The 24,988-nt window shown below is 59.0% G+C and overlaps 2 protein-coding genes across 2 annotated transcripts; both read right to left on the bottom strand.

Annotated features, from left to right (window-relative positions):
• Positions 1–7,523: 7,523 nt before the first annotated feature.
• TOR4A (torsin family 4 member A) lies at positions 7,524–12,978 on the bottom strand. Its single transcript, XM_072778861.1, has 2 exons — positions 12,387–12,978; positions 7,524–11,711 (listed from the first exon to the last, which is right to left on the bottom strand). The coding sequence occupies exon 2, from the start codon at positions 11,672–11,674 to the stop codon at positions 10,400–10,402; it is 1,275 nt and encodes a 424-aa protein (XP_072634962.1). The 5' UTR covers positions 11,675–11,711; positions 12,387–12,978; the 3' UTR covers positions 7,524–10,399.
• A 1,169-nt stretch (positions 12,979–14,147) lies between these two features.
• On the bottom strand, positions 14,148–24,876 carry NELFB (negative elongation factor complex member B). The gene is made up of 13 exons (XM_072778858.1): positions 24,712–24,876; positions 24,095–24,258; positions 23,822–23,921; positions 23,192–23,422; positions 20,689–20,874; positions 20,119–20,231; positions 19,286–19,388; positions 18,971–19,066; positions 18,628–18,770; positions 18,417–18,523; positions 15,474–15,615; positions 15,250–15,358; positions 14,148–15,087 (listed from the first exon to the last, which is right to left on the bottom strand). The coding sequence occupies exons 1-13, from the start codon at positions 24,811–24,813 to the stop codon at positions 14,941–14,943; spliced, it is 1,743 nt and encodes a 580-aa protein (XP_072634959.1). The 5' UTR covers positions 24,814–24,876; the 3' UTR covers positions 14,148–14,940.
• Positions 24,877–24,988: the final 112 nt, after the last annotated feature.

The following is a 24,988-nucleotide window of genomic DNA, read 5'->3' as shown; positions in this document are numbered from 1 at the left end:
GTATATAGAGGACAGACTCTCCATGCACAAACCTGAGATGCCCCTGGGGCACTGGGGCCTCATGAGAGGGGGGTGCCCGGAGGACAGCAGGTGGGTCCAGAGCAAGAGGATGCCTGTATTCAGCAAGGATAGCCTCCCCAGAGAAGGGGAGGCCGGCAAAGGTAACAGCTTTTTCTTGTAAGTCAGACCCTCTGCAGCAGCCAGAGGGTGTCAGCTTCCCGTTGGCAGGTCCTCAGGCTGCACTTTATCCTGCAGACACACTGCCCTTTCCACACGGGAAGCTTTCGGCCCCACCGTCCATGTTTCCACTTTGCATATCCTGCTCTGTTCTGCCCTCCCTCTTCTGTTGCCAAAATCAGCATTTACTGTCCCTCAGCTGCGGGAGAGCCTGAGTGTTGGGGAGTAAGGAGCAGCTCTGACACCCACAGAGGTGAGTGGAATATTTGATGCAAATGAGCTTGCAGGGGAGGTGGTGTCCACTGGGCTGGGGAGCAGAGCTGCCGAGGGTGCCAGCTGGGGGTGCCAGGCCTGGAAAGGGAAACTTGCCACAAGAACTTGGACTTTGCTTGGGGTTTCTGGAGAATGAAGTCAGGCCTGGGTGGTGTGGACAGTCCAGGGGCAGGCAGGACCACAGGTCCATTCCCACCCGGGGAACTGCTGCGCCCCACCCCCTCCCGCACAGGGAGGAGATTGGGGTAACACTAGCAGGTAATGCTTACTCCTGGCACTGCCTGTGGGGAGGGGTCTGCTGAGAGTGGCTGGCCCTTCGATGTCCCGTCCCCACAGAGGAGAGGCCAGCCGGCCTGTGCGCCTGTGCGGCAGGCGCACGGGCTGCCACCACGGGGGCCCGTCTGCAGCTCCCTGAAGTCCTCTCTCTGAGACACACATTTGACTGAAAAAGGCTTTGTGCTGCTCACAGAGGAATAGTTTTCTCCACAGCTTGGACATAAAGGAGGCCAGGGCCGCTCAGCCCCACGGCTGTGGGGGAGGCCTTGTGGGCTCTGGCTGCCTTTTTCCTAGGTGCTGCTTGGTGCACAGCCAACCTGGCCCCCCAGCCTGGGCCCTGGCAGTGGGTGGCAGACTCTGGGGGTATCCAGTCCAAAGACACTTCCTGCCCTCTGGGGTCAAAGTGATGAACAAGGGAGCCAGCAGGACAATGCAGGTTCTCTCTCCAGATCCTCAGGGTGCAGGAACAGACACTAACCTGCCAGTGGTGTCACTAGGGAGTCCCTCCCCAGGTGGGCTGTGCAGACCATGGGCATCCTCTCAAGCCTTCCCATGCAAGGAAGAAATCAGAGGTGACCTCTCTGGCCTCTAGGACATGCAGGTCTGTATGTGGAGGCCAAGTGAGGGTCCTTGCCAGCGGCACCCAGGCCCCCCCACCCAGGTTGGAGGGGTCCGGCAGGCAGGGGCTGTGCCACAGGGAAGGAGAAAGGACACAGACAGAGTGGGCGAGGGCAGGGCCTGCTCCACACCCCTGGCTGGAGGTGCCGGGGGCTTCTGTCCACCCGACGTCTCTCTGACCTGACCCCCAGCCAGACGCAGGAAGTGTTTACTGTTGGACTGGATGCCAGAGAGAGACCAGGAAATGCAGGAAAATGGTCAGCCAGAAAGTGATGTCTAGGGCCAGCAGCGTGGGAGCCAGGCCCAGCCTGCCAGAGGAGGGAGGGCCAAGGGCCAGGGAGGGGGAGGTCCGGAGCAGCAGAGGGAAGGGCTGCCCTCTGGCCTGTCCCCCAAGGGTCCTGCGGCTCAGCACAGGGTGGCACGGGGCGCCTGACACGGGGGAGCTGGGGAGGAGGCCCGGGCTGGACGGGGCCTCCAGCGCAGCCTCCTCCGCCGCCCTCCCCCACCTACCCCCCCCACCGCACGCCCCCCCCCCCCCCCCAGAGCGACGCTCCCAGCCCTCCCCGCCGTCGGGCGCATTCTTCTGTTTGGCTGTACGTCGTGCCGTCCCTCCGCGCGCGTCTGTCGGTCTTTCTTCTCTCGCTCCCTCCAAAGCCGTGGCCCCCATTCATTCTCAAGGCCTCTGCCCTTTCCTCCGTGCGGGTCCCCGCTCGGCGAGCAGCTGCTATGCTAATGAGGGCGAAGGGAGGTGGGGGACCGGCGGGCGGGGGAGGCTGGGGGGCCCCGGGAGGTGGGGGGGCAGGGGCGCGCCTGGGGGCGGGCTAGAGGACGCTGAGGCGGGGGAAACCAGCCTGGGGAGGCTGGGGGCTTGGCATGGGGGGTGGGCAGTGGGGGCCCTGGCCCAGGGAGGTGGACGGGCGCTCAGAAAGGCCGGGATAGGGTGGGGACGCGGGGGCTGCCCCGCCACCCTCGACTCCAAGCCCGTCCTGCGCACCCACTCGCCAGGCGCGGGGTGTCTGCGGGGTAGAGAGCAGCTGTCATCTGTGTTCTGGGGTCACGGCCTGGGACAGGCCGTCCGTTCGGAGGTTCCCCGCCCCCGCCCGCGCCCCGCAGACCCTGCTGCATGTGCCATGCGCCCCCCCAGGGGGTCTGAGCCCAGCCGGATGCTTGCTCACTGAGAGGGGTCCGGGGTTATCCCCCCAGAGGCGGCACCTGAGTATCCTGGGCTTCGGTGGGACTGGGGCGGCGGCCCCCGAGGATCCTGACCAGCGGCACCCCCTGCCCCACGTCCGAGAAACCACGAGGGTTGGGGTAGGGGCCCCCCCGCGAGCCTGGCTCCTGGCGCCCGCGACGCCCCTGCGCCTTCCCAACCTCGACCCCCGACTCGACCGAGACCCCACGCGCGGTAGGGGCTCTCCTCCCGCCCCGAGGCAGGCTCAGCCCCAGTGGGGGCGCCGGCCCAGAACCGCGCTGCGCGGGCTGTGCTGCCGCCCTGCGGCCGCGCCGGGCACTGCGCCCACGAGCCCGGGGCTCCCAGGGCGCGACACACGCACGACCTCCCGGCGGCTCCTCGCCGTGCGCACGCGCCCTCCCGGCCCGCTGGGGACACCCTGAAGCCGCCCCAGGCCTGAGCAAGAGGCGGGTACGTTGACTCCATAGCGACTCGGCTTCCGCGGTCCCCGGAGGACGCGGTTTGGGAAGTGCGTCTTCCACTGTCCCCATGAAGTGATCCGCAGGGGTGTGCTGTTCTCCCACCTGGCCCAGTGGGGAAGAGAGGGCACTCCAGGGCCCTGGGGCCACAAAGAATGGATGACCAACAGGTCATAGGCTCTGTCGCACACCCGTGGACGTGGCTACCCCATGTCACACTTCGGGACCAGAGTCACGGCAGGGGGTGGGGCGCTCTAGATCCCCGTCCGGGGCCGGAGCCTCAGCAGAGGACTGGCGGGGGTGGAGGCCGGCCTTGGCCCCTTTCCGCGGGCCCCCACTCCACCACATCCCCGTGGAAGTGGTGCCGCGGGACAAGTGCGGGTAAGGAAAGTCTGTGTGCAAACTCCTGCCAGCTCGGAGCTGGAGGCTGGACAGCAGCCTTGAGGCCGGCTGGTCCCCCAACGGATCAAACCCACCTCTGCAGGTCTGCGGGCCTCTGGGGGACCCCGGGCAAGAACCCCGGGCAACCAAGCCAAGACGTCCCAGATACGTCCCAACCAGATAGAGCAAAAAATTCTCAACGGAGAAGTCAGGCAGCCCGGGCATGGGACGCGCTGTGAGGGCCCCGCTCCCCGACACTGCGGGCCGTGCCGGCTCCTGACCACGGCGCTCCCGCCCGCAGCGCTGCAGGCCGCCAGCAGGTCCACCCCCGCAGCGGGCAGGAAGGAGCGGCGCTCGGATCCGCTCCCGCAGGCCGGTTTCTAGGAGGGGCCCCGACACCTGCCCGCACCCCATTGGCTAGGGCGGGGTCACAGGACCAAGCTCGCGGCAGGGGCGGCTGGGAAATGTAGTCCATTTCCGCTGTGCCTGGTTGAGCCGGTCTTGGAGGAAGCCAGGCTGACCCTTTGGAGTCTGTGCCAGCCCTGGTGACATGACATCACCCAGGCCATGTTGTCAGGTGACGTGGGCGACAAAGGCAAAAGAAAAGTTAAACTTCTTACTACTTACAGCCCATTGACAAATCCTTGAGCAGAGCAAGCGGTCTCTGAGAGCTCCGCCGCCTCTCAGTGGACACTATTGAGCGCAACAGACCATCCTAACCCGACCGCCCAGGACCGTGAGTCTACTCAATATAGAGGTTCCTTTGAAAACGTCTTTATCTCTACCACCACCCCCACCCCCAGGCTGGCAATAAAACCATTCTTTTTTTATATATATATATATATTTTATTCATGGGAGCACACAGAGAGAGGCAGAGACCCAGGCAGAGGGAGAAGCAGGCTCCATGCAGGGAGCTCGATTTGGGACCGATTCCAGGACCCCGGGATCACGCCCTGAGCAGAGGGCAGATGCTCAACCGCTGAACCACCCAGGCATTCCTAATAAAACCACCTTTGTGTGCACCAAAAACATCTCAGGAATTCATCGATCCTTTGCTCGGAACCCCAGCATGTCCTATATCATCAGAGCGATTGTGCTTTCTGCTCTGTCTTGCTCTTCCCGGGTGCAAATCCACCCAATCCTGTAGGTTTGGAAGTTTGTACTGAGGAACTTTCTAGAGATTAAAACTGTCCGACGATGGCCGAACAGGAAGAAAACAGGGGCCTCCTGAGCCTGACCCAGCCTACTGCAGGCTTCAATGATTCAATGATTCAATCATTCTACTCTTTGGCCCAGGAGACAGGAAGGGCAGGCGCTGCGTGTACACCTGCAAGCCCCCGGAGCCCTGCCGAATAGGCCCGCTGTGCGCTCGGGTCCTCTGTTCCACGGTGAACAGCACGCTGCCGCTGCCGAGCAAACAATACAGTGCTTATGGAGCCATCAGGAAATCCAAAGAGGCTCTGAAGCTGGGAAAGGGCTCCAGGAACCCTCTGCTTCCCACACCCCAGAGAGTGCAGAGGGTCTGCAGGTGGAACTGGCCCTTTGCCCCTCAGTCCTCTGTTCCTGGTTCTTGTGGCCTTAACCTTCCTCTCCCTTATCGTGGAGGAAAGTAATAAGTAACCCGGCACTTTGAATTCTCAAGGTCATGTTGTTAATAAAGTTCTCCTCAAGGTTTTCTGTGATGCCCTTTTGTGGTGGCTTTTTATTTTATTCGAAGCTAAAAGAAAATTGTTAGGTTTATCATTTATATTCCTAAAAATCAACTGTATTGTGGTATAATTTGCACTCAATAAAATGCAGCCATTTAGAGCCTGGTAGGTACTGATCGATGTTTCCTCCTGCATAACTCATGCCATACTCAATATAGGGAATATTTCCATCACCCCAAAAACCTTCTCCATGCCTCTCTCTGTCAACTCCCCCCAGCTCTACCCCAGATCACTGCTGATCTGATTTCTCTCACCATGGATTATTTGTGCCTGTTCTAGAGTTATATATAAAAGGATTTGTGTGGGATGTACTTTCTTGGCATTGCTTCTGACACTTGGTTTTTGAAATGCAGTGTGTTTCAGCAATTTCTGAGGGGCTCAGTCTTGTCTTTTTTTTTTTTTTCCTCCAGAAAAATCTGGCTGGTACCACACAAACCAACAGGCTAGTTCTCAATGGTAATGTTTCGATGGTGGACAGAATTTTTGTCCTCAATAAAGGTGCTGGCATCACAGAGACACCTCAGAAAACGCTGGGGAGTATGGGCCGGCCCGTCCCCCAACGGATCAAATCCACCTCTGCAAGTCTGCAGGCCTACCCCGCACATTTCCCAAATGGGCCCAGCATGGCCAGTGTCACCCCCTCCTCCTGAATGCTAAGTCCCCAAGGATGGAAAATTCGACCCCAAGTGTCCACAGAGCCAGCCTCACCCAGGGGAACGTGGCAGTCTCACTGCATTGAGGGCTGTGTGCTTGAGGCCAAGGCCTCCCTTTCTCCAGAGATGAGCAGGGTAAGCTGTGTCCTGTCACTTTGCAGCAGACATGTGAATTGCCAGTCATGCGATGTGGTCAGTATATAAAAATCAATTGAACCCTGGGTGGCGCAGCGGTTTAGCGCCTGCCTTTGGCCCAGGGCACGATCCTGGAGACCCGGGATCGAATCCCACGTCAGGCTCCCAGTGCATGGAGCCTGCTTCTCCCTCTGCCTATGTCTCTGCCTCTCTCTCTCTCTCTCTGTGACTATCATAAATAAATAAAAAAATTTTTTAAAAAAATCAATTGTATCTCCATGTCCTATCCATTAACATAGAAAACAAAACTTTAAAAATACTATTACAGGGCAGCCCAGATGGCTCAGCGGTTTAGAGCCGCCTTCAGCCCAGGGCGTGATCCTGGAGACCTGGGATCAGGTCCCACGTTGGGCTCCCTGCATGAGCCTGCTTCTCCCTCTGCCTGTGTCTCTGCCTCTCTCTCTGTGTCTCTGATGAATGAATAAATAAAATAATAAAAAACCAATTAGTTCAAAATGGCTCATAGACATAAATGCAAGAGCTAAAAACTCAAAATCATTTAGAATACAGCATAGGGAAAAATCTTTAAGATCTGGGGTTAAGCAAGGGTTCTTAGGTACAACGGTGTGATCCATGAAAGAAAAAGAAATGGAACAATTTGACTTCATAAAAATTCAAAACATTGGCTGTTCAAGACATTTTTAGTTATGAAAATTGAGGGACAACCTATAGACTGGAAGAAATTATTTGGAACATAGATCTGATCAAAAACATACAGCTGGGGCAGTCCAGGTGGCTCAGTGGTTTAGCGCTGCCTTCAGCCCAGGGCCTGATCCCGGAGATCCGGGATTGAGTCCCACGTCTGGCTCCCTGCATGGAGCCTGCTTCTCCCTCTGCCTGTGTCTCTGCCTATCTCTCTCTCTCTCTCTGTCTCATGAATAAATAAAATCTTAAAAGAAAAAAAAAAAACCATACAGCTGGAATATGTAAAGAGCTCCATCCCAGGACTCTGAGATCATACCCTAAGCCAAAGGCAGATGCTCAACCGCTGAGCCACCCAGGTGTCCCGACAGTCTTTTTTTATTACAGCCATCCTGGTGTGTGGTTTCGATTTGCATTTCTCTAATAACTAGTGGTGTTGAGCAATTGTCCCATGTGCTCATCAGACATTTACTTCATTTGCTTGGTTTCACTTATTGTTGAGTTGCGAGAGCTCTTTACATATTCCAGCTGTATGTTTTTGACTGTCAGCAGCCAGCGTTGGCGAGGATGTGGAGAAGCGATCACTCCACACACTGCTGGTAAGTGTAAGTGTAAAACGGTACTGGCCACTTTGGAGAGCAGTTTGGTAATTTAAAATTTTTTTTTTAATTTATTTATGATAGTCACAGAGAGAGAGAGAGAGGCAGAGACACAGGCAGAGGGAGAAGCAGGCTCCATGCACCGGGAGCCCAATGTGGGATTCGATCCCGGGTCTCCAGGATCGCACCCCGGGCCAAAGGCAGGCGCCAAACCGCTGCGCCACCCAGGGATCCCAGTTTGGTAATTTAAATTAAAAAAATCACACAAAACTTTTTTTCACATGATTCAATCATTCTACTCTTTGGTATTTGTTCAAGATAAAGGAAAACGTACGTCCACACAAAGAAATTTGGGGCAAATGTCCCTTGCACAATTTATTCATGATAGCCAACAAGTGCAAACAACCCCAATGTGCATGGGATGCTTCTGGTCCATGTAATGCGGAGAAAGGCGCCCACAAAGGCAAGCCCTACCCATTTGGGTGAACCTCAAAAGCAGTAAGTGAAAGAAGTCAGACACAAAAAGCTAAAAAGCCCACATACCTGCAACGCCAAATTTTAGAAAAGGTTAAACCTTGGGAGACAGAATTAGTGGTTACCTGAGGAAGGGGTGGAAACGGATTCACAGAAAAGCAGCAGGATGGATCATTCTGGGGTCGTGAAAAGATCCCACACCTGCATTGTGGCACAAGTCTCCAAAGTTACTAAAAATCATTAAATCATCCCCTTAAAAGGAGTGACTTTTGTGGTGTATAAATGATACGTCAATCGAGCTGTTTTTGCTTTTGTTTAAATTAAACAGGAAAGTTGCAAAGTGAAGAACAAAGTAAAACAGACTGGTTGGAGCTGTGAAGTTGGGTGGTTCAAGTGGGAAGAGCAGAAGGTGGTGATTCGAGGGGTTGGCAGGTCAGGTCATTGCTGGGCTGGGCAGGGGGCACCAGGGAGTGGGGCCGCCTTGAGAGCGTCCAGGTGCCTGGCCCATCCCACATCCCCACCAGTATGGGGGATGTAGCTTTGTGATAAAGCTTCAAATGCAGATTTTGCTTTATATACTTTCCCAGGTGTATGTTAGATTATACAACGCTGACCTTTTGTGACATCAACCAAATGCTTTATGGTTTTAAGGAATAAATCTCAGAAATGTGAGCAAGACCTGTCAGCAGAACATGACATAGTCCAGTCAAACGCGTGTGTGCGATCAAGCCTGGTGACTGCATGGCTGTGTGATGGAAGCACACTTCCCAAACTCACTGGCCTGTGGATCCGTGAGGGCCCAATTCAAATCCTGAAAGGTTTTCCAAAGAATCTGACAAAGTCAGGGGCGCCTGGTGGCTCAGTTCAGCGTCAGACCCTTGATCTCAGGGCTGTGAGTTCAAGCCCAGCTTTGGGCTCCACACTGGGCATGGACCCTGCTTAAAAAAAAAAAAAAAAAAAAAATTGACAAAACCAAGTTCTAAGTGAAAAAAGCCCAAGAGCCAAGTAACTCTTCATGAAGGACGTCCTGCCAGCTGTCCTGACTTCTACAGACTAAGAAGCCGCAGTCATGGGGGCAGCGTGGTGCCCCAGCATGAGAACAGTCCCACAGGCATGTACAGAACCTGGGAAGCTAGTTTACAGCACAATGGGAATTACAGAGCCTCCAAAACAGAGGAAACTCGTTCATAAATATATCAGTAAAATAAAATTTAAACATCAGTAAACATTAAATATAAAAATAATGTCCCATATGTGGGGTTGGATAAGAGGACAGTGTTGCCCTACTTGGTGAGACTGGCCTGAGGGTGCAGAGGGTGGGCTGGCCCTCAGCTGGTCACAGCAAGTGGCTCAGGGTATAAGTGCCAACCCATTACAGACGGGACGCTGTGTGCCGTGGTGGGAGTTGCGGGGGCACCAGAAAACTAAAATAAAAATAAAGCAAGATATAAAAAGGCAGGACAACTAAAAGGCACAGAACAAAGTGACAAAGAGAAGGCTAAGTGAGCAGCATGCCCTGGGTGCCCAGGGGTCAGGACCTAGGACCTCCGGGCTGGACATGGGCTACCCTGGCACCCATTCAGCCTTAGACTCCAGGGCTTCTTTCCCCAGCTACTCAGCATGTGGGGTCGGTGGATGCACTGGCCATCCCCCCCAGAGCCCCTTGGGGAACACAGTTCCCCAGTATCTGGGGCACCTCCCTGCCCTGCGCCAAACCCCATCACCCCAGGGTCCACAGAGCTTCTCTGGGCTGCCGGGCGCCTCCTGCTTTTGCTACCTGGGCCCGACGACTGCCAGGGCAGGTGGGGTGGACAGCACGGGGAGGGGGAGTCTGCGGACCATGGGGAGGGGTGGGGGGTGGGGACATGTCCCTCCCCCAGGGTGGGCCAGGCCTGCACCAGGAACACACCCCCAAGACCACCAGGTGGGAGCACGGAGGCCATCGCAGGGCTCATGGGCAGCGGGGGCCACTAGAGCTGGTGGGGGCCACGTGGACGCAACCACTGCCCTCTGGGAGCCACATGCAAAGGGTGCCTATGGCGCCTGAAAACCTGCAGAGCTCTGCAGCTGAGCCTCAGGGGTCTGTACCTTGAAGCCTCCCCAGTTCAGCGTCCTGAAGCAAGCTGCTGCCCAGGGCGGGGGGCCAAGAGGTCAGCGCCCCTATCTCTCTGGGAGAGTCCCCTCACCTTCCAAAGCATTCAGGGGAGTCCCCTGGATCGCCTTGCTGTGTAGAGACCCACGCAGCCCGTGGCCTTCCAGGAGTCCAGGGGGAACCCGGGGAACCCCCCATTCCCCCAGCTGGAGAAGTCCCGGGGCTTGTGGCCTGCAGGGCTGGCAAGTGTGCGAGGGCTGAACAGAGCATGCATGAGTGTGTCTGAGGGCTGCGGCGGGCACCCCACACAGCAGAGGTCAGAGCCAGCTGCAGGGGACTGCCCTTCTCTGAGGCCATCATGCATCCTTGTAGCCTGGACCCTGGATGGTGCACCTCCCCCACCACCTGCAGGGCGCGCTCAGGCACAGCGACTGGATTAGGGACCCTACACAGGCAGACTGGGGGCTCTGATGGGGGTGAACTGACCCAGCCCATTAGCTCCCCCAGGTCCCTGGGCAAACCACAGGTTGGGGAGGGGCCAGAGACAGACTTATTAGGGGCCTCAGGCCAATGCACAGGCCCCGTCCCTCCTCCTGCCACCACCAACCCAAACCTCGGATTGTGTCCACTCGTAGCCACCGTGTCCAGTCGTGCCTACGCTACAAGAGGTTCACCCGGGCCACCACCTGCTTGCAGCCAGTGACAGAGAACTCCCGGCCGGCCACCCGGTAGTAGCTGAGCTGCGCCGCCAGGAGCTCAGCACGGGCCTGCTCCGGGAAAAAGCCCTCCCCGGCCATCTCATCCCGGAAGCAGCTGACCACGTCCTGCTTGTCCAGCAGCAGGAAGGGCACGATGGCCGCGGCCTGCCACAGCGGGTGCTCGCGGACCAGGAGCACCCTCAGACGCGCGCGCAGCTCCTCGTCGGTCTGCACAGCGGCTGCCAGAGCCGGCTCAAGGTGGGCATCAGGGCGCTGGGGCCCCGCGCTGGCTGCGTTCTGCAGCACGAAGCGCGTGATCTCTGCGCCGCCCACGCCGCTGAGGAGCACATAGATGGCGTTGTGGAAGGGGTGGGCGCGCTGCGGCTGCAGGAAGCCGTGCAACTCGTCCAGCAGCGCGGGGGGCATGAGCTCCGCCTCGTCCAGTACCACGAGCGGGGTCTTCTCCTCCACCTCGGCCCGCGCCACCACGTCGGCCACCAGCGCGGCCAGCTCCTCCCGGCAGGCTTGCGCCGCCCGTGCCTCGGGGCAGTGGTGCCGTGCGTGGTACTGCAGCACAAGGGCGCCGTCCTCCAGCACCGAGCGGAAGTGGCGCGCCAGCAGGCGGCCCACATGGCTCTTGCCCACGCCGCTGGGCCCGTGCAGCGCCAGGAGCAGCGGGCGGCTGTGCACGTGCGTGGCCAGGTAGTCCCGCAGCAGCGCCACTATGCGAGCCACGGCCTCAGGCTGACCGAACACGGCGCGCTGCAGCGCCTTCTCCAGCCCATCCAGGTCGTAGCGCTGCGCGTTGTCGTCCAGGTTCTCGATGGCGTTGAGCACCTGGAAGCCCACGATGGCCACAAGCAGCAGCAGGCAGCGCTGCGCGCGGCTGCGGCGCTCGGCGTGGGGCCGGCACTTGCGCGAGGTCTCGGGATAGAGCACCACGCGGCTGCGCCGGCGCCTCTTGCGCGGCGTCCGGGACGGCAGCTCGGCCGGGCCGTCAAAGGTGAAGAACTGTGGCCGGTCCGGGTCGGCGGGCGGCGCCCCTGAGCTGCAGCCGGGTCTGGGCGCCCCGGGCCCCAAGGCAGGCCCGGCGCCCGGCGGCAGGAGGCGCCGCTTGCGCAGGAGGCACACGCGGCGGCGCAGGCGGACCACGGCGCGCAGGGGCGCGATCACGCTCGGGCCGGGGATGCTGGGCCCCGGGGCCGCGGGCTCCAGACCGGGCTGGCCGCCGTCCATGGCGCAGGGGCGGCGTTCTGCATGCAGGTCGCCCTCCCTGCAACGGAAAGGCGGGAGGATCTCCAGACTTCCGCCCGGGGCAAGTTGCCCCCCCCAGGCCCCCAGAGCGCGGGGGAGGGGGTCCCGGGCTCCCCTCGACCCGCAGACCAGGAAGCGGCACCCCTCGGGGCCCTAAGGCAAATCTCTCGGGTCCTCCCATAAACAGCCGCCGGCCTTGAGGAAGTGGCGGAGGGGGAGGGCGCAGCTTATCGGGAAGCCACCCGGCTTCCTGGAGACCAAGTCGGTGCCAACTAGGCGCCAATTAGGGGTGAAGAAGGGTCAAGGCCCGACCTTGCTGCCCGACCCTGGCCCCAGCTCCCACTGCCCGGCTCCGGAGGCCCTCCCGACTCCCGAGCGCCAACAGGGGCATCAGAGGGCCGAGCACCCCTAGATTCCAGAGACCTCCCCTGCACACTAAGAACACTTGCGGGGGGACTAGCCCGAATTTCTGCTGTCTGGACAGACGCAGGCCTCGCACTCCCAAGATCCTCCCAACATCCTTCCAGTGGCCACATACAGTGGCCAGCAGGGAGCCCCCAGAAACCAGCGGGGTGGGGTGGAAAAGTGCACAAAAAGAGCCAGAGGAGGAGACCGAGCTGAAGAGATGCAGGACACACACACACACACACACACACACACACACACACACACACGCCCCCAGCCTGCCCCATACCTGCAGCTGTGTCAGGTTAAGCTCTGGCTGGCCCCTGGCCCACCAAGGGCAGCCCCCTCCCCAGGCCAGAGGCTGGGGCTGCAACTCAGGACACAGAAAATGCCGGCTTCCTGGGGAGGGTCCCAGTGGGGTCAGGGCCCAGCTGGGCCAGCTCAGGCCAGGACGGAGGAGAGTGAGTAGCACCTGTGGGTCCCTGGGGCCCGGGAGGAGGGGAGGAAGCTCTGGGGAGGTTTCCGCTTCCATGCAAAGGAAGTGAGTCAGGGGTGTGGCAAGCAGGCGGGACTTAGGCTGGACTGAGGCGCCAGAGGGGGAGGTCTGGCTGCTTCGCAGGTCCCCACGCCTGGGGTCACCTACCCTCCTCAACCCTGCAGCCCTCCTGGCCCCATCCTTGCCTTCTGGTAAGGCTAGGGGGCACCCCCCCCCCCAGGGATCCCACAGCCGCTGCATCTCAGCCTGTTCCCCACGGAACCCCTACCTACCCCGGGACCTCTCCTGCATCTGACCTCCCACAGGGAGGGGTGCAGGGAAAGAGCACATGGGGCATGCAGGGGGCCATCTGCGCAGCTCCGTGATCCTCGTTCCCCTCCCCCACCCCCTTCTTCCCCTCCCCTGACCCCAACCTGGGGGGCTCCCAGAGTAGAGCGCCTTTCCTTCTCCTCATCCTCCTCTTCCATTCTCTCCTTGTCTCCTTCCCTTTTCCCCTGTCCCTCAACCTAGAGCCCTCCCACCCCAAGGACAGGACCTAACACCGGGGCATAAATTCTAGAGCTGGGGTTAACCACCCCCCACGCATAGCTCAGCATTCTGGTCAGGGAGCAAATTTAGAGAACTTAGGCCAAGATGTGGCAGGTGGGGGCTCGTGTGTCCCTGCCCCCAGCCCTATTCCCATCTCTGCACAGACGGCCTGAGTGACCCTCTGCTCTTCCCATTCTGACCAACCAAAGCCCCAGGCTCCGGCCCAGGCCAGTCTGCGGCCCTAAGAGGGCTCACCAATCAGTACTGCGCCCAAACTAGTCTGGCCCTGTGTCCCTCTGGCAGAGGCAGTCCAGTCCCTTGGCTGTCCTATGGTCCTCCCAACCTCATGCTCTGAGCCTCCCTGTGCCTCTCCAGCACCCCCCCCCCCGCCCACACAGGCCCCCCCACCCAGCACTGCCTCTGTAGCTTCCTCCACTTCTCTGACCAGCAGGCGTGACCTCCACCTGGGGAATGTTGGTCACGGGCTTGGGAGTCCTCATTCCATCCAGTATGGGACTCACAGTCCTGGTGATGCATGGGAGTTGCTGTCCTTGCAATGCCCTCGGGCAGGGTCACTGCACTGAGAAAGCCCCACTTATTTGCATGCTTTCCAGCTGTGGGGCCTGGCTCCCCAGGACCTTCCTCTGCACAGGGGCAGGGGCTTGGGGCCTTGGGCACCACCCCACCACATGGGCCGGCTGTGCTCTCAGCCTTCCTGGGACTGGGGGGGGGGAGGGGGCCACATTGTCTAGATCCTGCCCATGCCCTGAGATCCCAGCTTAGAGGCATGGGGGGCAGGGGTGAGGTCCTGCCTGGCTCTCTGCTTCCTGGGGAAAATGAAAGCAACTCCAAGGGGGCCACCCCCCAGCACCTGCACCACAGATGTCTCCTCCCTAAGAATGTCCCCGCTTCCAGGGGCAGGGCCAAGCATCCAGACTGTGGCCCACAAGGGCAAAAATGCCTTTAAGAAGGCACCTGCTCACCTGCACACCCACAGGGGTGCCCATCAACAGCTCATCCACTGGATTTACCCAAACACTTTTTATTTACATAAATGAAAGTCTCACTGTGTGCAACGGCTGTCCCCCACGTGGGCAAGACGGTGCAGCTGAGCAACAGGGAGCATACCACTCCAAGGGTAAACTGAGGCAGCCAGTGGGTCGCCTGTGCTTTCCTTAGCCAAGCCCACTACACAGGGCGCTGCTGGCCAGGGGAGAAACAATTCCCTGCCTGGAGGGCCATGGGTCAACCAGACTGTCCACTGTGAAACAAAAGCTCCTCAGAAGCAGCTGGGTTCAATCTGCAGATGACTGGACCCAGCAAACCACATGACTCTGCCAATCCAGGCCAATAGGGCTGGGCTGCCCCTTCCCCTTTGCCTCAGGCCTCGGCACCCTGCCCACTCCCCATGGTAGCTTTTTCCTAATTCCAACTACTGCCAACCTGTCTCCCCTACAAAAATGGAAACTCCTCACTCCTCTGGCAGGAGTGAGCCAGAGGTTTCCACAGCCTGGGAGTGTGTCCGGGGCCAGGCTGGGCACAGCAGGACCAGTGCTGTCCTCCAAAGATGTACACAGGAGCCCATGAGGAGCAAGAACCGGCCCCAAGATCAAGGTCAGGGTGGGCTGAGGCCCAGGAGAAGGGTGCCCCCCATGCAGGATGTCCGAGGGCGGGGGTTGCCCAGCCTGGCCCCGGGGGCAGCCAATCTGCCACCAGGAGAGGTGGGGTCCTGACACTTCCAGCTCTAGGGGAGCTCCTTCAGGCCAAGGCCACAGAACCACCAGGAAGCCTGTCGAGTTCTGAGCAACCTGGTGAAGCCTCAGAGCCCAGCCGGTGTGGACACGGTGGGGAGGGGCAGCTCCAGCGCTGGAGTCTCTGCAGCCTGGGCTGGGCTGGGCTTCCGGTGCTCCAGCTGCTCCAGCTTCTCGCCGAGCTGGGAGTAAAGTTCCTTCACTGCCTCTCCACTCTGGGGGGAAAGTGTGTGGCTTTGGGGCAGGCCCAGAGCTGCTCGGAGCAGACCCCATGGTCACTTGGGTCAGGTCCATACAGGGGCTGTGCCAACGAGGAAGATGAGGCCACCACAGGCAGTGTGGCCCCTAGGGTATGGGCTGAGGGTTGGGGCACTCACCTGGCCGGTGGGCTCTAGAGCCTTCCGCAGGGCTTCCAGCTTCGATGGGGCCACCCGGTGGTGCAGGTGGATGAGGAGCCGCAGCACATGTCGCTGTACATTCTCCTTCCTGGAAGAGGCCACGGCAACACTACAGGGGGCCCAGAGCTGCCCTCCCTACCCAGGTGTCCACACGCCTCACCGACTTGGCCCCAGCAGCACAGATATAGGCAGAAGGTGGGCACCTGGGTGAGGCTGTGAGGAGGAAGCCATCAAAGAGGCTCCTACAGAAGTCTTCCAGGGCAAACTCGTCAGCCAGCAGCGCCAGATTGCCCATGAGCAGGTGCAGGAAGATGTCACCAAACGCCAGGTCACCAAAGGTCTCCACTGCAAACACAGCAGGGGTCGGTCAGCTTCCCTAAGCCTGCCACCCTTACCCTTGCACAGGTGGACAGTGGAGAGGCTGCAAAGTGGCAAGGTCACCTGAGGATGTGGTGCCCAGTTTTCCTACAAGCTGGAATTGGGGCAGGGCAGGGGGCAGCCAGGGGCCCAGACCTAGGCAGTGAAGCAGGGCTACGGTGCGAGGACGGGGCTGGGGACGGCAGAAGAGCCTGTCACCATGACCAATGGCCAAGGGACTCTGGATGAAGTAGACTCCAGGAGAGAAAAACTCTAAACAGACCAGAAACTAGAAAAGAAACCCAGGCAAGTGCCACATACCACCCACTGAGTCCTACCAGACTGCTATCTGCACAGTTCTGGAAAATATATTTTAGTATATGTGCTGCCGAAGCAAGCACTGGTTCTGGAAAATAGACCACAAAAGAAAATGATTTCATGTTTTGAAGCCACAGACTCCAAAATGTAAAAGAAACAGCAAAAGCATGGGGCGCCTGGGTGGCTCAGTGGTTGAGTGTCTGCCTTTGGCCCAGGGCATGATCCCAGGGTCCTGCAAGCGAGTCCTACATCGGGCATGGAGCCTGCTTCTCCCTCTGCCTGTGTCTCTGCCTCTCTCTCTCTGCATCTCTCATGTATAAATAAATAACATCTTCAAAAAAAGAAACAGCAAAAGTGACTACCAAGGAACCTCAATGATGAGCAGAGACAGGAACACCTTTGCATGCAGCCAACAGGGCCAGAGACCCAGCTGGATGGCAACAGGCCACACGGGGACACATATGTGGACACAAGTGCTGTAGCAGAGGCTTTGAGAAATGCTGCCAGGGGACTCTGTGACCATGGACCCAGCGGATGTCAGCAGAACCCAGAATGTGAGGAGACCGGGGCACCACTGGACACAGCTGGAGCGCACTCCTGCCACACATCTGACTGGACAGGACACTCTGCCAGGGGCAGTCACTACAACAGGGGACACCACCAGCAAAGTCCCAAATGGAAAACACGTGTCCTGGTTCCCACAAGTCCCACAGAACCCTACAGACAATGAGAAACCCGAAAGCCTGCCACCCTTTGGAGGTGGAAACAGGGAAGTGGGAAGGGACACATTTCTTGTTTGAATCCTGATGGGAACAAACCATCCATATAAGAATGTCACAGACATGGGATCCCTGGGTGGTGCAGCGGTTTGGCGCCTGCCTTTGGCCCAGGGCGCGATCCTGGAGACCCGGGATCGAATCCCACGTCGGGCTCCCGGTGCATGGAGCCTGCTTCTCCCTCTGCCTGTGTCTCTGCCTCTCTCTCTCTCTCTGTGTGTGACTATCATAAATAAATAAAAAATTAAAAAAAAAAAAAACAAAAAAGAATGTCACAGACAATTAGGGAATCGTGGCCACTGCCAGGACCTGGCCCCAGATGTGACTACATGCTGCAGCTGTGCTAACACCACTGTCTTGTAGAGATACCTGCTGAATCCCTCACAGCTGCTGTGCTGGCAGCATGGATTTAGGTCTAGACCATCACCCAGGGCCCCCACATAGGGAGCTAGTAAGCACAGGACTTCACCATGCTCTTGTGATTTCATCAAAAATCCCCATAATAAAAAGCTAAAAAATAAACAGAAAGGAATTTTTAAAATCTGCATCTTCCTAGCACCCACTGATGACATCAAAGAATAAGTGTACTCTTGCTAAGCTTATGCCCACTGGTGGCAAGGACATGCTGATGCTCCCAATGCATGCAGGACACCGCTGCGTCTAGTCAATACCATCAGACAAGAGAAAGAAACAAACTACTGAAATGAACAAAAATGACAAATGCAAGCTATTTGTAACTGCACTCTTGGAAATCTCCAGAAACACAAAAAAGCTCCAGCATCCGTGACCAAGAGGAGGACGACCCCGGGACAGGTCCACGCCCTAATCCAGGGGCTGGTGAGCATGCTACCTCGCAAGGTTAAGAAGCCCCCAGATGGGAGATGATCCTGAGTGACCCAGGTCAGCCCTGTGTCCCCTAAGAAGGAGGTAGGGGGTGGTGTCGGTGAGATGCAGGGGTGAGAGCAACTGAGCCAGGGCTGGGCAGCCCCCGGGAGCTGGACACAGGGAGACAGATTCTCCCTGCTGCCCCCAGCAGTCGGGCCTGCCCACACCTCAGCCGTGGCCCCAGGACACTCGCTTCATCCTTCTGGTCTCCAGAGCGGAAGAAAATCAGTTCGTGCTGTTCACTTAGACGGAGGCTGGAAGTAAGTTAAGAGCCACAAACAGCTTCCTCCCCAAACAGAACACTGGGAGCACAACACGTGCACCATCCTCAGGCCTGTCAGTGACCCAGAAACACACTTAATAAGGGACCCCATGTCCCTCTGAAGCGACCTCAACACCACAGACGAGCCCGGGCCAGAGGCCCCAACACCCTGCTCCCTGGCTGGGCCTGCAGCTTCCACCTGAAGGGATCCATTCAGGCCCCTCCCTCGTCTTCCTGCCCAAAGCATGCCGCCCCCACATCAGGTAGCCACAGACTCAGGCTCCGCACTGGAAGAGTACCACCTCCCTTGGCAGGGAGAATAAAAGGCAGCTGTGGCACCACAGCGGAAATGATCCTTCCACAGACGGTGACCATGGATCTGTAATGGGGTGACAGGAGGTCTGATCTACCAAGCTGGGCTCCACTCGCTCTTGCACCCAAACAAGTTCCAGAAGACTGAGACCCACACTCGAGGCCAGCCTACCCCTAGGAGGTGGGATGAGGCTGGGGTGTCGGGGCACCATGTGGGCAGCTGCCTGCACACTCACCGAGCCCTGGCAGCAGGCGGAGGAGCGCGTTTTTGTTCCTCTGCTTGGTGATATGCAGCACGTAGTACAGCCCCACCTCGCAGGCCATGCGCTGCTCCTGCAGAAATCTGGGCCAGCATGGATGGGCCACCCTGAGCTGCATGCTCTATGAAGCCAGGAGGGGCTCCAGAGGGCAGCAGGGCACCCCCACCCTTTCTCCCGGAGCCCATACTTAGTGAAACTCTCTGGAAGCGTGTTGGGGTATGTGACTGGGGCCTTCTCCTCAGCTGGGAGCTTCTGATCCACGTTGAAGGTGTGGTCGTCCACCACAAAGGACATGAGCATGGGCAGGAACCTGGTGATGAGCTCCACCTCCTAGGCCAAGAGAAAACCCACAAGTGGTCCTGCAGCGTACCCCACCCCTCGCCCGCCCACCTCACATCTGTCTTTCCTGGACATCAGCCTAAAGGCCTGTCCCTCCTTCCCATCTCCCAACACCCCACCTTGCTGACTTCCTTGGCCCCACAGACCCTCTCAAGAAAGCCGCAGAAACAGTCCCACCCGAGTCCTGTTACCATCTTGGGCTCCTTGAAGACCTGGCTGTCGATCATGTCCCACGCCCCCTGGCCCAGGGCCAGCAACCTGAGCAGCAGGAGGAGGTCAGGGCTGTCCTATGGAAAGGCCAGGGCCTCAGCACGTGTTCACCCGGGCCTCCCTCCCCCACCGAAATCACTTGTAGCCCAGCAGGGTCCTTGTGCTGCAGCCAGAAGCATCAGCTTTGCTCCCAGGCTCCACATGCCCACCATCCACCAGGAGCACGTCCACTCACTGGGGCAGCACAGACCTGGCCATCGGCTGCCCACACTCACACATCCACGCAGGGCGCTCACCCTGGGCAGTGTCTCCTGGCCGACCAGCTCCTGCAGGTGCCTGACGGTGCTCAGCGACAGGGTGTTGATGGCAAAGGGGTCACACAGGATCATGGACAGATCCCTGTGAGGATGAGCATGTTGCACTAACCTGGCACAGCCACAGGCTGGGGAGAATGGCCCCTCCACACACAGCAGGCCTGCCCACCCACTCTGGATATCTTCCAAAAACAACTTTGCTGTTCATAACTTATCTTTAACTTACTCAAAACAATGAAAAGCCAAAATTTTTTAATTTTTAAAAAATTAAGCTCTCAGGGCTCCTGGGTGGCTGTCAGTTGGGCATCTGCCTTCAGCTCAGATCATGATCCAGAGTCCTGGAATCGAGTCCTATGTCAGACTCCCTACTCAGCAGGGAGTCTGCTTCTCCCTTTCCCTCTGCCCCTCCTACTTGTGCTCTCTCAAATGAATAAGTTTTAAAATGTTTTTAAATAAAAAAAATAAAAATTACAAATAAATTAAGCTCCTGTTTTGGTTCTGAAAACCCGACCCTGATTCTGTAAGCTCATCCAGGATCCCACAGAGATGGTCACAGAGAGAAGGCAATGCTGGGAGCCAGATCCCACCAGCACCATGGCCCCTGGGACAGGCCCCAACTACTGCACACAGCAGAGCCCCAACCCAGGCCCCAGATCACCCCAAACTCTGACAGCCTCAGCCCCAGCAGCCAGGTCTCTCTGCCGTGCGCACAAGTGCCAGGCAGTTCTAAAGCATATTAAACTATGGACACGGCCTGCTTGTCCAGACAGCTGTGGACAGGACCCTGGGGGCTCCTGCAAAATGCCAGTGCTTACCCCAGGACCTGCTCCTGCCCCTTCTTCACTCCATCCAGAAATCCCTGCAGCTCCCGGGCCCTCTTGCTGTCCACAAACCGCTCACGAATGCAGGCGTCCAGGCACCAGGTAAACTGCGGAGAGGAAGCACAGTCATGACGTAACCAGAGGCCATGGCCTCTAGGCGGCACTTGTAGTCACTGCTCAGGCAAGACCCATGCCCAAGCCTCATGTGAGCAACAGAACCCAATGCCTCGCATGGTCACATGCCCAGCGGGCCAGGTGGTCCACGGAGATGTCTGTGCCTCTCTGGGGACCTGTCATCGGGGCAGAGACCAGTCTCACCCTGACACCACAGATGTCACAGGCTGCACTACACCCACGCAGGGGACAAGGGCGGTGCGGAAAGCACCATCCCTGGAGCACAGCACCCAAGGACTCTGGAGCAGGGGAAGAAATAGGGCAGGCAAATAAGGGAGGTACAGGTGGCTCTGACTCAGGAGCCTAGAAGTTACCCCCTGCCCCTGAGCCTGGTGGGCAGAGGTGGGGCAGGGGCTGGGTGGGGGGCAGGGGGGTACATGAGGCTGCCACCTTGTGGCAGGGGTCCACAGAGCAGATGTCGCCAACGTCCAGCTCGTGCAGGGACATGAGTAGCTCAGCCCGCAGGGTACAGTAGTGCACGTTCCGTGTCCGCAGGAAGAGGGTCCGCAGGAACTGCAGCACCATGTCGTACAGCTTCACGTTCTTTCCCACCATTTGTGTCAGCTTCTGAACCACCTGGAGGGTAGGACCCCACGCCATAGTCTCACCAACAGCCCCAGGGGCAGCACTGCCCTATCCCCACACTCAGCCCTTCTACTTGTTTGGCATTAAGAGCATCCTCTCTCACAAGACGCCTTCTCTGTGTCAGGTGGTGGCATTTCTGGTTCTGAAGGAGAGCAAGCCCACATCAGATCCCCCAGCTTCTTTCAAAGGCCCCGGGCCTGGGACCCTGACTCCTCAGAGCCGCCCAGGAGGTCTGCCACCTGCCTGACCCGTGGATACTCAGGTGGAACAAGGATACTGAGGCCCACATGACAGACATCGGCCACACAGTCAAGACCTCACTACTATCTAAAGCCCAGCCTGGGCCACCTCACTCCCTGGATTTTCCCAAAGCTTGAAGCCCTGTGGCAACCTCACACCCTGCCCTCATTCCTCGGCAGGGACCACCCACCTCTGCAACCCACACCCCACGCAGAAAGTTCCTGCCGCACCGCCACAGCCAGCATGAGGGAATGCTGCTCACTGCACATTGGCTGTGCACAAGAGCGGGACCTCTTGCTCTAATGGTGCAAAGAATGCACAGGACAACCTGGGGCAATGGACCCCATAGCACCCCAACAGCACCAGGCTGGACATTGAGTGCAAAGACGAGCAGGGATGGCAGAAATAGTGAGCATGGAACAAGCCACCTCAAGGGCTCTGGGCAAGGCCTCTTTAGCAGGCCTCAGGGACCCTGATGTACACAGCGGACCTGGAGAGCAGCCTGCATCTCAGCACCCACCCAGTGGGTACCCCCAGTATGGACGAGAGCTGCCATGTGCCTGCCCTGACCACAACCCAGCTGGGCACAGAGCCATGGCCCCCGGGCCTGAGCCACACCCTGAGGACCATGAGTGACACGTGAACCTGCCACAGCACTCTCCTCCTGCAGTGGTGCAGGTCACACAGTAGGAAGGACTCAGGCCCCACAGGGGGACCCTGGCTTAGGAGGCAAGAGACCACAGGCAGGAGCTAGTACTACAATCACTGGCCAGGTCCTGGGAGAAAACATTAGGTCAGATCCCACGTCACAAACCAAGCACAAAACCCCAGGTGAGAAAGCCAAGAACCAACAAAACACCCAGTGACACTCAACCAGGATGTGGTTGGCTTGCCACCATCACCGTCATCCTCTGTTAAGCTGTCATGCTGGAGCAAGTCAGGGGACTTTAGGGACCCCCAACTCACTGGGAAAAGCCAAGTCTCCACAGTGGCCTCCAGCCCTCCTGAGCTCATCCCCTACCTACTTGCCCATCTGCTCTCGCTCCAGCCACAGAAGCCTCTCCCAGACCATCAGCCTGCTCCTCTGCTGAGCCCGGGCTCACACCCTGGCCTGGCTCCTCCTCTTCATTCCCAGCCCTGCCTCACCTTGCTCTGTGACCTCAGGTCTCCGCAGCCCTTGTCCACCTCTTGAGCTCTGGTCACCAGCACGTGACATTCACTCTGTAGTGTTTGCTCCCTACAAACTGTGGGTGCCCCAGGCAAATACCCCAACCTCTGGGGAGGGGAGGGGAGGGGAGGGGAGGGGAGGGGAGGGGAGGGGAGGGGAGGGGAGGGGAGGGAAGGGAAGGGAAGGGAAGGGAAGGGAAGGGAAGGGAAGGGAGAGGGTGCCTGGCCCGCTCAGTCAGTAGAGCATCCATCTCTTGATCTTGAGATTGTGAATTCAAGCCCCACACGGGGTGTAAGGATGACTTAAAAATAAGATCATAAAAAAAGGGACGCCTGAGTGGTTCAGTGGTTAAGCGTCTGCCTTCAGCTCAGGGTGTGATCAGTCCCACGTTGCACTCCCCACAGGGAACCTCCTTCTCCCTCTGCCTGCGCCTCTGCCTCTCTGTGCCTCTCATGAATAAATGGATAAAATCTTAAAAAAAAAAAAAAAAAAATCTTGGGACACCTGGGTGGCTCAGCACTTGCCTTCAGCCCAGGGCATGCTCTTGGAGTCCTGGGATTGAGTCCCACATCGGCCTCCCCACATGGAGCCTGTTTCTCCCTCTGCCTGTCTCTGCCTCTCTCTCTCTCTCTCTGTGTTATTCTCATGAATAAATAAAATCTTAAAAAAAAAAATCTTAAAAATTTCCCAGACGAAAAGAAGACACGATGAAAACCAGAAAACCAGAAAGGCCTGCCGAGTCACCTAGCACCAGGTACACCAACCAGAGACCCACCACCAGAGGCTTACATCCCACAGCTCCCGGGCCAGCCCTGCAGCCAAGCCCACCCATCTCAGGAGCAGAACCCTGTGAAATATGCAGAGGGGTGAGGAGGGGTGGTCAGGGTGCCCCCGCCTCACCTCGCCCTGGCGCCTCGCCTTTGGGGAGGGACTGAAGAAGTTGTGCAGGACGGAGAGCTCAGTGCTGAAGAGCGCGCTCTCCTTCTCCAAGATGTACTGCTTCAGCAGCGGGGACACTTCGTCCCCAAATAGCGCCTGGTTGTCCTGCCAGATCTGCCGCTTCACCTCCACCGCGCAGGCGCGGTACAGCTCCTTGTCTGCCATCACCAGCTTCAGCTTTTTCTCAGGGACCTACCCGACCACACAGACCATTCGTGAGCTGCACCCGGCCCAGAGCTGCACCGTGAGCTCCAGACCATCCGTGAGTTTCCCTTAAGCTAGGGCAGCAGGCCTTGGCCGCCCAGTAGAGACCACCAGCAGGGTACCTGAGACGTGAACCACAGATGCAGGCAGCAAGCTGAATGCAAACAGCTCTTGCCAAGTCACCATGGGTCCCACAACCCAACTGACCTGCCAATCTTCCATCTGTGTGACTCAGAGGATATGCCCCAGAGTCATTCGTGGGGCAGGCAGCTCGGGAGCCCTCCCCAGCACTAAGATGCCCGCCTACCCCGGATCCAGGGCATGCTCCACTCCCAAGCAAGGGCGCCAGGCAGAGCATGCCCTGGACATGTCGCCCATGGTTCTTACCTTGGGCAGATGTTTCATGACGCACATCACCACTGGCTGCAGGGATGGCATCTTCACCAGAGAAAAGCTCTTTTCCAGAAGGTCTTCCAGTTTCTTGTACCTGGAAAGACCCACTTTCTGAGGCAGCATCACAGGTTCCATGGGGAAACAGCTGCCCACTTGTCCCTGGACAGCTGACAGCTGAGCAGATGAGGCTCCACAGGCAGGACCCCCCTCTTACAGCTGGCGTGACCAGAGGGACGCTCACTTTGCAGGGTGGAGTCACCCACCCACCTCTCCTCTGCCTTCCCCTCGGACGCAATGGCCGACACGCGCTCCAGCAGCTTGTCCCGGAGCTCGTCGAACACAGACTGGTGGAACTCCAGCCGCGGCGTCCCATGCAGGTCCAAGAAGGGCAGGGCGGACTGCAGGGAGGGCAGCAGCACGCCATTCTCGGTCTGAGGAGACAGAGGGCCCTTGTGCGCGGGGACGGGGCTGGGGGAATGCGGGAGGCGGCCTGGGTGGGGGTCGGGGGCGCAGCCTGGGGGTCGGGAGGCTGGGCTGGGGGGGTCAGGGCTGGTGCCGACGGGGCGGGGGGGCTGGGGGGATGCGGGGGACGGCCTGGGGGGTCGGGGGGCAGCCTGGGGGTATGGGGGGCGGCCTGGGGGGGCGGGAGGCTGAGCTGGGGGGGCGGAGGGGCTGATGCGGTCGGGGCGGGGGGGGTCGGGGGGCGGCCTCTGTTGGGGGGGGGCGGCCACAGGCACCGCAGGAGCAGCCGCGCCCGACCAGCAGCCGGAGAGGCGGGGGCGAGGACGTGGCCGGCAGCCCTGGCTGTGACTCGGTCAGAATCCGTCCGCAGGGCGCAGAACCCCCGGCTCCTCCAGCGGGGAGCAGCAACGAAGGGGCCCCACCTGGAACTGCTCGATGGCCTTGAGCGGCTCGGTGCAGTTGGTCAGCGTCTCCTTCAGGTCCTCGCCGTTGGCCACGCCCAGGTCCTGCAGCCCCGCGAACATGGCCGAGGCCGCGGCCCCCGCCCGGCTCGGCGCCCCATCCCCGCCGCGCTCCCCCGGTGCCGCCGCGGCCGCCGCAGACCCCCCAGGAGTCCGCTCGCTCGGGCCTCGGGGGCCACCCGAGCCCCGCTCCCCGGCACCCTCCAGCTCGGCCAGGTCCCGCCCGCGGCGCCGCTCC

The sequence above is a fragment of the Canis lupus genome, chromosome 16 (genome assembly GCF_048164855.1).
Source record: "Canis lupus baileyi chromosome 16, mCanLup2.hap1, whole genome shotgun sequence".
NCBI classification, from domain to species: domain Eukaryota; kingdom Metazoa; phylum Chordata; class Mammalia; order Carnivora; family Canidae; genus Canis; species Canis lupus.
This window is presented reverse-complemented; position numbering and strand designations above follow the sequence as displayed.